The 9,477-nt window shown below is 32.6% G+C and overlaps 1 protein-coding gene across 1 annotated transcript; it reads left to right on the top strand.

Moving 5' to 3' along the window:
• The first annotated feature begins 269 nt into the window (after window positions 1-269).
• LOC114758234 (polygalacturonase-like) lies at window positions 270-1,848 on the top strand. The gene is made up of 4 exons (XM_028947271.1): window positions 270-395; window positions 526-840; window positions 1,009-1,527; window positions 1,627-1,848. The coding sequence occupies exons 1-4, from the start codon at window positions 270-272 to the stop codon at window positions 1,846-1,848; spliced, it is 1,182 nt and encodes a 393-aa protein (XP_028803104.1).
• Window positions 1,849-9,477: the final 7,629 nt, after the last annotated feature.

Raw genomic sequence — 9,477 nt, 5'->3', positions numbered from 1 at the left:
GCTTTCATAAATAGAAATCAAATTTATTGATGAGACACTAAATGAAAATCGCAATTTCTATTGACCCCTATAGTTTTTGGCATTCGTAGCGTGAATAGACATCTTCTTTCCAAGTGTTTTGGTAAATTAATGGTTTCTAATTAGTTTTAGCATTTTTTTTCTATTTATAACACTGTGTTTTGTGATTATAAATAGTAATATACCAAATCGGTTTTGATAATCACAAACTACATTCACAACAAAGAAATATACAAAACGAATTGCTCATAATGGACAAGACATTGAGTATTACAATGTGTGCTATGTTCTTATTCATTAGTAATTTCATTAAAACTCAAGCAAAAGACTGCAATATAGCTAGCTATGGTGGAAATCCTAATGGAGATATCACAGATGTAATTCCCTTGTTTGCCCTAACTTACTCATAGGAAGCAGACCAAAAAATCATAGTTCTTATGTTTACAACTCAAGAAATCTTAATGTTTCTTGGTTCATTATTAACATGTTTTGTATTTCTTATTGAAGGCACTCGCAAAAGCATGGACTGATGCTTGTACAGCCACCGAGCCTAGCAAAGTAATTGTTGGTCCAGGCACTTACACGATGAATGCAATGGATATTAAAGGACCATGCACAGCTCCTTCAATTGAGTTACAGGTTGACGGTGTAATTCAAGCACCAGCAAATCCTGCTTCTCTAAAAGGTGCAGACCAATGGGTTAGAATAGGATATGTGAATGGCTTCACATTATCTGGCACTGGAACTTTTGACGGCCAAGGTCCAGCTGCTTGGAAAGCAAATGATTGTGCAAAAAATCCAAAATGCAATTGGCCTACCATGGTAAATAAGATCAAAACAAATGCTCCCTATTCATCTGAAATTATATTATTCTTGACAGTGCTCAAAGCTACCTAGTCAGATAATCATATAAAAATCATATTACTAATTCTCTCCTTTTTTTTTAATATCAAAATTTGATAACAAAAGAGTTTCATATGATTTGAACAGAACTTTGGTTTCAACTTCCTCAACAATTCTTATATCAGAGGTGTGACATCAAAAGATAGCAAAAACTTCCATGTCAATGTTCTTTCATGCAATAATATCAACTTTGATGGGTTTAATATCAGCGCACCTGGAGATAGCCCAAACACTGATGGAATTCACATTGGAAGATCAAACGGAGTGACTGTTGCAAATACCAATATAGCTACTGGAGATGACTGTGTCTCGTTAGGTGATGGTAACTCAAACATAACTGTGGTAAATGTGACTTGTGGACCTGGTCATGGTATTAGTGTTGGTAGCCTTGGTAGATATGATAATGAAGCCCCCGTTTCAAATGTCAATGTCAAAAATTGTACAATATCTAACACAATGAATGGTGTAAGGATCAAGACCTGGCCTGGCACTCCGGGGGCTATTACTGTGACCGATATGCATTTTGAAGATATTATTATGAATAATGTCCAAAACCCTGTGATCATAGACCAGGAATATTGCCCATCAAATCAATGCGACAAATCGGTATGTAATTGAAACTGTTCATTGTCATTTCTTTTCTTCATATTAATTAGTGGCTTCTGGTAATTTTTTTTTCATCATCTTTTTTTGTGTGTTGATTAGTCTCCATCAAAGATAAAGATAAGCAATGTGAGTTTCACAAACATTCAAGGCACTTCTCAAACTCAAGATGGAGTAGTTCTTATCTGTAGTAGCGGAGTACCGTGTGAGAATGTTCAGCTGAATAACATTAATCTCGCATTCAATGGAGCTGAAGTAACTGCTAAATGTCTCAATGTCAAACCAACAGTTACAGGAACGGCGCCAACCTGTGCAGCAGCTTAAGAATAGTATAGTGTTATAAAGGCTTTCAAGATTTTGTGTTCTTTAAGAGAGATTACATAATGCCTCCTCAAGTTTAGGAATGATAGAAGTTACTTTTGTTTTGTTTTAAGCAAAATAATCATGTGTTATCTTTTTTTTTTTTTTGGTAATTATCAATCGGTTTTGCAAATTGAGTAGATCTATATATATGATCAAGACTCACTTTAACATTTTTGAATTACCTTTTCCAATCTAATTTTGTATCGCAATTTCTACCTTTTTAGATTAATCCAATTTATCTGTCAAATGCCAAATTGCAAAGACTTCCTTTCATATTATGGAAGACAATACAATCTCTTCCCTATATTGAAATTATCTACCCATGAATTCCAAGGAATAAAACCTTCCTTAAAATAGGAAATTTAAAATTTAGATTTAAGATAATTGAAATTAATATTTTGGATAATTGAGAGATAATTGATAATACCTTGCATGTGATTGACATTGTGATTTTAGTAAAAGATCAAATACTATATATTAACTTATATCCTTTTAAAGATATTAAACTAGTTTGGCTATTAAGAACTTTACTAAAATTGTGAAGTCTCTTCTTAGAAGGCTTAGGTGAAGCCTTAGAAAACAGATACGAATTCTGTGAGTCTTCTCAAAGATTCTCGCATAAAGACTACGAGGGTTTAGAAGCATCTACTGCGAAAAAGAGTTCATGATCATGATCAAAACTATTGGAATTGTAATTGTTCAAAGCCTAGTTAGTTCTTCTTGTTATTTTTTATACGCACATATAATTTCCATATATAATAACTTGCTTATAACACCAACTACATCGTGATCTCACTGTGCAACCATGATTATGTGTTAACATTGTGAAGATGCTTGGGGTTAAAGGTATCCTTTTAACTATTTCATGAGGAGCGCTGAGATTCATTAGATCAATGTTAACTTTTAAATGTCAAAATCATTATGATGTCCTCATGAGACTAAGAGATCATTGTTGTCGGTTGTTAACTCCATATTGACTTTAGTTTAAAGAGCATTTTTCTCCTAAATTATTCTCGTAAAAATAAGAGTTAATACAATATTTGGTTTCTTAAATTTGTACTCATTTTGGTTTTAGTCCTTTAAATTTCAAATCATAAGTTTTGATTCTTTAAGAGAAAAAATAGCCTAATTTTTTATTAAATTATAAGAACTAACATTTTGGACAGAAAGAAACTTGAGGGACGAAAACCTGTGATTTGAAATATGAGGAAATAAAATCAAAATAAGGATAAACTTGAGAAACCAAAAATTATATTAACTCCAAAAATATTCAATAAGGTGGAGCAACTGGGCACATTGTGTTTAAAGTATTGTATGTTTTGCCAATTAGGCATTCATCTGTAAAGTGTATCAACCCAAACTAAAAATTTATTAGTAATGTTGTTATAAGTTATGTGTATGTTTATCTCGACTTACTAGCTAGGTCCTTACTGATTAAAAAGCCAAATGGGTGTCATTTGGCTTGCCAACTAAAGATTTGCAAATTAAAAAAAAAAAAAAAAAAAAAAAGCTCTGTCATCACATACTAGCTATTAGCCAACGATGTTGTGATCGGTTATATGTCTATCCTGGCTAGTGATGAGATTAACTAGCTTTGTTTTTACTAACAAATACCTGTATAAATTGTGACTCTACTAATAATTGATTGTATATATATAGACTTATTGGCTGTTTTTAACGAGGAATATCTAGTCGATAAACCACATGACACTCTTAAATATGATGCGACTTGTTTCAATAAAAAAGGGTGATAATTGCTTCATATTATTGAACTTTAGAATATTAATTACTTCTCTTGAAATACTTTTGAGATAAAAATTCTTTTTAACCTATAGTCAATATTAATGGTCAATATCAAAATCTATTAGTCAAGAAGCGACATTATAATATTCGACATTAACCTACATTTTTTCCTAAAATGAACTTTGAATTTATGATAAAAGCCTTGAGTAATGCCAACGTGTTAAAATTGTGGACATGTATGTGAGATTTATTGGCTTGCACTGCTGCAGAAAAGGGCAGCAATAGAGTTTAAATTTTTCAATTGGTAGTGTTTACCTACTCTGATGCCACGTTTAAGTAATAGATAGTGCTTTGAGTAGTGCATAGCTTATGCGGAATTGAAAATTATTCTTCTAGTACTTAATATGAGACATATTTAACTAATTTAATATAGTAAGAAAGTTAGGTAAATTAGTTAGTTATAAGATATATGACATGTTTTTCCTATAAAATACTATAATCATCTTTCTTAATATCCTTCCTCTCTCTCCTATTTAATTATAGTTGAAGGAGTATCAATAAGGATAATTTAGAAAAAAAAATTGATAAATATAATAAGTGAGGCTTATATATAGGACCAACAATTAGATCCTATATTAAAAGCATAAGAAGTATATTAGTTGGACTACTTCCATAGGGAAGATGTAGGGTAGCCCTATAGCTAAGTAAAAAAAAAAAATTGTCTTATATATGTAATCTTTTTATTTAGTTGGAATAAAATTGTCTTTCAGTGAAAAAACAATAGGAAGCACTATAGCTGACATTTAATAAAAAAAAAAAAAAATTGATTCATCATTTGTCACACTTTCTCGTGGATTTTTTATTTCCCTAAATCAAGCCTTAGCTGTTATGCTTTCCTTGAGAAGTGCTATAGGTTGAAGCTTTTTCTTTTTAAAAAATATTTTTTGGGCCTTGAATATATAATTTCATGAAAACCTAATTTACAACACTTTTATGTGTAACTTTTTCCTATCACCAATAAAATCCAAAAAAAATATTTACAAACAATCAACACCAAAATAGCATCACAATTAACTTGTACCATATATGTTGACTACTCATTGTAGATTTACAACACTTGTCAATGAAGTTAAAATCTATTACAATTCTATAATAAATTAAAAGCGGCCAGTATTGAAGGAACTACATACAATTTGGTTCTATACTCTAACTTGTTTTGACAAAATAAAGAGGGTTAAGTAGTGAAAGAATCAACCTACATTTTGTCCTTTCCCACACAAAAAAAAAAAAACAAACAAAAAGAATCAACCTACTTATTAGTGCATTGTTCAACACAAATGTGCACCACTCTTCAGTGACTTCATCACTATTTGGTTGTATTGTACTCTCTACAATATGTGTCATCATAATAATGCAAAATAATTAACACAACACATTAAAATCAATAAAAATATATATTGGACACTCAAATTAAATTTAAAAAACAATATAAAACAAAAGTAACGTTGCATACAAGGTCAAGAACAAAATATTAATTACGAGTAGCAACATCCTTAAAAATCTCATGATATAATCCTCACAGTTGCTATTGTTAAGTTGAAAGGTCATTACAAAAAAAATTATATCATCAAAGAATTATATCAATTTTACAAATGCAAATAGTTTATTTTCAACATTTGAGTAATTGTAGTTTTTTGCAAGGCTAGCTGCCTTAGAATGTATCAATGCTATATAATCTTGATAGTCATCCAATACACCAACAAAATGAAATAAAAATTCATTTTTTATCCTTAAATCACCTAAATATGTACATGCAAGCAGGCATACGTGCACTTACCTATTAAGTAACCTCAACATGTTTGGGTAGTCCTATGATTGGCCATACACTAGGGGATCCATGTAATAAATTGAGGGAACCCCATATGCCATAGGATTGATAACACTCAAAATCCAATATCCCCTATAATATTTTGCAACAATTTGATTAAACAAGTTATAGGTAGTGAACAAAAAAAAAATCATATTATAAATAGTTGAGGACAATTATAAAGATCCTCTTCAGTTGTATTTAGCATTTCTTGAAGATCATCTTTCTCATTACATGCACACTTGTGCCAAAGTCATTCAAAGCACACCTTGGGGCATGTGCTTGATCACTGTATCATTCGTCTCACCAGGCCTTGTTTATGGTATATAGGCTTGATTAATTTCATGACACACTAAATAATCTCACATCTTTGCTGGCCTAATTCATTTTCTATAACAAGCAAGGACAGAATTAGACAATTAATTTCCCTATCCTAAGCCCAAAATTTATTTGGGCTAAGATCAAGCCAATTTTTGAGAGCCCAAGCATCAGATCAATGAAGAAGGAAAATTTTTAAGTCGATTTGATTCGAGAGAAAGGAAAAAATGGGTGTAAGATAGTGGATGGGTCCCACAATTATAAATCTTACCCTTTTAAACACCATTCCCCATATCTTCCATCTTCATTTTGCCCAGCCCATGGGGTCATATGAGTTATTGCCAGGGCGCACCAGTTCAATTTTTTTTTCCTCCTGGTTCAGGAGATAAATTAGACCGAACAAGTGGCCATTCCACTGTCATTTAATCATAACCAAAAATGTTTTCTTGAGTGAGTTTCTTTTAAAATTGAAGAATCATTGGCCGATCTCCAATCTAAACCGGCCTATCCAATCTGATTTTCATACACTGCATGAATGATAGAGTTTAAAATATAGCATCCACTCAAAAATAAAGTGGAATGAAGAATAAGGGTTATATTTCCTTAATACAAAATTACCTTCACTAAAAGCCCAAGTAATAATTGGAAGATAAAATGATTTTCTCAACTAGTCTTCAAACATCAATCTTGGCCATTGGATATTATATTTTAACTCTAAATTCTTGCCAAATAAATTTACAAAATTGATCTTCAAAATGCTCTTAAAAATTCTGCAACAATTAAAAATAAGATTCACTAGCCACATACACAAAAAATAATTAAATAACAATTTAATCATCATACATCAAGAATTAGAGAACCAATTCCTATGAAGCATAAATTGTCTATTGAAAGACTAAACAATAAAAAATAAACATGTATAAAATGATGATTCATTAACAACTCTATCCTTCCATATCAGCATATAATAATGGTGTTAGTGGCCATGTTAGCTCCATTTGCCATATCATCTCATGGAAGGACTAACTGTTTAGTAGAGCAAAACTACAAGGACTGCTACTCAAAGAAATAAACTGTAGGGACTAAAACTAAAGTTGACTCAAACTTTAAGGACTAGAAGTATGGTTTTCCCCTTTAGAAATTCTGGAAATAAAATTGTCTTCTTGAGTTATTCCGAGACAGGGCGAGTCAAGGGGTGATCAACGGGACCAGACATGACCGGCCTGAACCGGCCGGTCAATACACTTTCTTCCTTTTGAATGTTGCAGACAGTGCTGTATCATAGCAGCAGAGGGATAAAAATGTAGAAGCCAGTCCCGTCTCTCTTTATTCCTCTTCAGTCTTCACTTTGCGTTTTTAACCTAACCAAATCATTTGCCTTGCCGGCCCTTGCCTACCCTTCTACATTACTTCTCTTCCCTCCCTTTTCATTTTTCTCTCGGTCCGATTCCTACCAAGGGGTGACTTCATGGTCTCGTCGCCCGAGTTCGTGCGGTGTGCTCTGATCTCTAGTCACTGGATCTCTGCAGCTCGCTAAGGGTCGCCTTATCTGGCCGGTAAACCTTCTTCTCCTTCTTTCCTAGCACTTATTTTCAGTTTAATCCTAAAGTCCCTAAACCTACATATTAAATAGTAAGATATATGTAAGACCCGTTAAACGCTACAAAAACAGCATGTGTAAATATTTTTGTTCATTTTTTAAAATATTAAATAATTAAATAAATGACACGATAGTTCTTTTATTTCTCATCAAATCAAACCAATACTTTTTCTTGATGGGTTGCTTCATGATGGCAGCATACTTTTATTAATGTCATACCTGAAGAAGAGCAATTGGAGTTGGCCTCTGCTTCCTGTAGAGGATGAAGAACATAAACACTTTGTTTGCGATGAGGTTTTGTTTTCAAATTTGTTGTATCTGGTTTCAAATTTGTTTGTTTGGTTTTTTTGAATAATTTGTGATAGTTTTTTTTTAACCTCTCCCCCCCTTTTGTCAAATAAGTTGTCTGCTTCCTGAGTCCCAAGTCAGAATGACTCCAAAGAAGAAGAAAATCTGGGTCAACAGTTATTCGCTTGTATCAGTTGGTCTTGCATTCGAAAAATTGGCCCAACTCAAGCTGTGTTCCAAGTTGGAAAGTGATGCAGCAATATTCATAATGCGGGATAAAATTTTTCGAAAGTTTTTATTAATGATTAGATCCAAACAAAACGTGATTCAGTTCCTCAAAAATTATAGCAGAAAAGAGTTTCTCAAATTCCGCAGAAATCTCAAGAGCAGGAGGAGGAGCGCATAGACTACGATTATTTTTTATGTTTTGATTTATGGATAATTCCTAAATTCATAAGTTGGCCTGTAGTTGTATGACCTGACCTTGTTTTTTCCTGAACTTGCTTTTCCTTGCTTTGAGTAATTTGTTTGGTTCGACAGAAAGGAGGGGAGAAGATGTTAATTAGAGGAAGGAGAAGGGAAGGGAAGGGAGGTTATAGTTTTGTTTGGTTGGAGGGAGGGGAGGGGAGATTTATTGTTTGGTTCATAAGAGGAGGGGAGGGGAGGTAATTATAAATCGACAAATATGTCCTTGTCTCTATATTTAGACTGATTTATTTTTTTATTACAATATTTATGTTAAAATTATTATTTCTTAATTTATTAATTTTAAAAAAACCAATTATCTCACTTACATGTGATAAAAAAAAATAATAAAACTAAAAAAATTAGAAAATATGATAAAAAAATTTAATATTCTATCTCATTAATTTATAGATATATGTATTAATATATATATGATATGTATATTTATATAATTATAACATGCACGTTATGATATATATATTAATATATATGCATGTTATCTAAGATTATAATACAGACGCTATGAATATAATTACAATACACACATGTAATGATATTTATATACTAATATATATGATATGTATATATTATAATATTATAATTATCAAATATTATTAGTGGTTAAAAAGAGAAAGAAGTGAAAAAAAGATTTTTAATAAGATAGATAAACTTGGAATATTGAAAAGTTAGTATAGGTAATTTGGTTAATGTTAGATATAATATTTCTCTTCCTTCCAAAAAACTCCAAATTTGGAGGGGAGCATGAGGAGGGGAGAAGAGCAGTAAAAGACAAATTTCTTTCCTCCCCTTCCGTCTATTTTTCCCAACCAAAACACACTTATCCCTTCCCTCCCTTTTAAAAACCCTCCAACCAAACAAAACCTAAGTGGGTCCCCCCAGCCCCAAAAAAAAGAATTCATTAGCCATTCTCTCACTCTTGGGGTGGGTTATTTTCTCTCTGTACGGGAGAGGGTTTCACCACAGCCTTTGGGTGGTTTTTGGTCTTCCTCTTTAGTTTGTCCCCGATTTGGGTAGGATTTAGGATGGCGGCAAGGGGTTTTAACAGTTCCTCTCCTCGATTACTTCTACATAAGGGAGGAAAGGAGTTTGAAGTTGGAGGAGGAGGGAATCGATGGCATTTGTGGCTGAAAGAAGAGGACTGCTATAAGGAGGGAGGAAGAGGCAAGAAGCTGATTCTGCCCATGGCTCAGAGGTTCCACAAACTTCACCTTGTTGCCAGCACCTTTGACGGTAGTGCTTTGAAGTGATGGGGCTGATTTCTCAAAAAACAGACTTCGGCGGGGGAGGT

The sequence above is a fragment of the Neltuma alba genome, unplaced genomic scaffold (assembly GCF_004799145.2).
Source record: "Neltuma alba isolate B1F8T4 unplaced genomic scaffold, ASM479914v2 tig00010682_pilon, whole genome shotgun sequence".
NCBI lineage: Eukaryota > Viridiplantae > Streptophyta > Magnoliopsida > Fabales > Fabaceae > Neltuma > Neltuma alba.
This window is presented reverse-complemented; position numbering and strand designations above follow the sequence as displayed.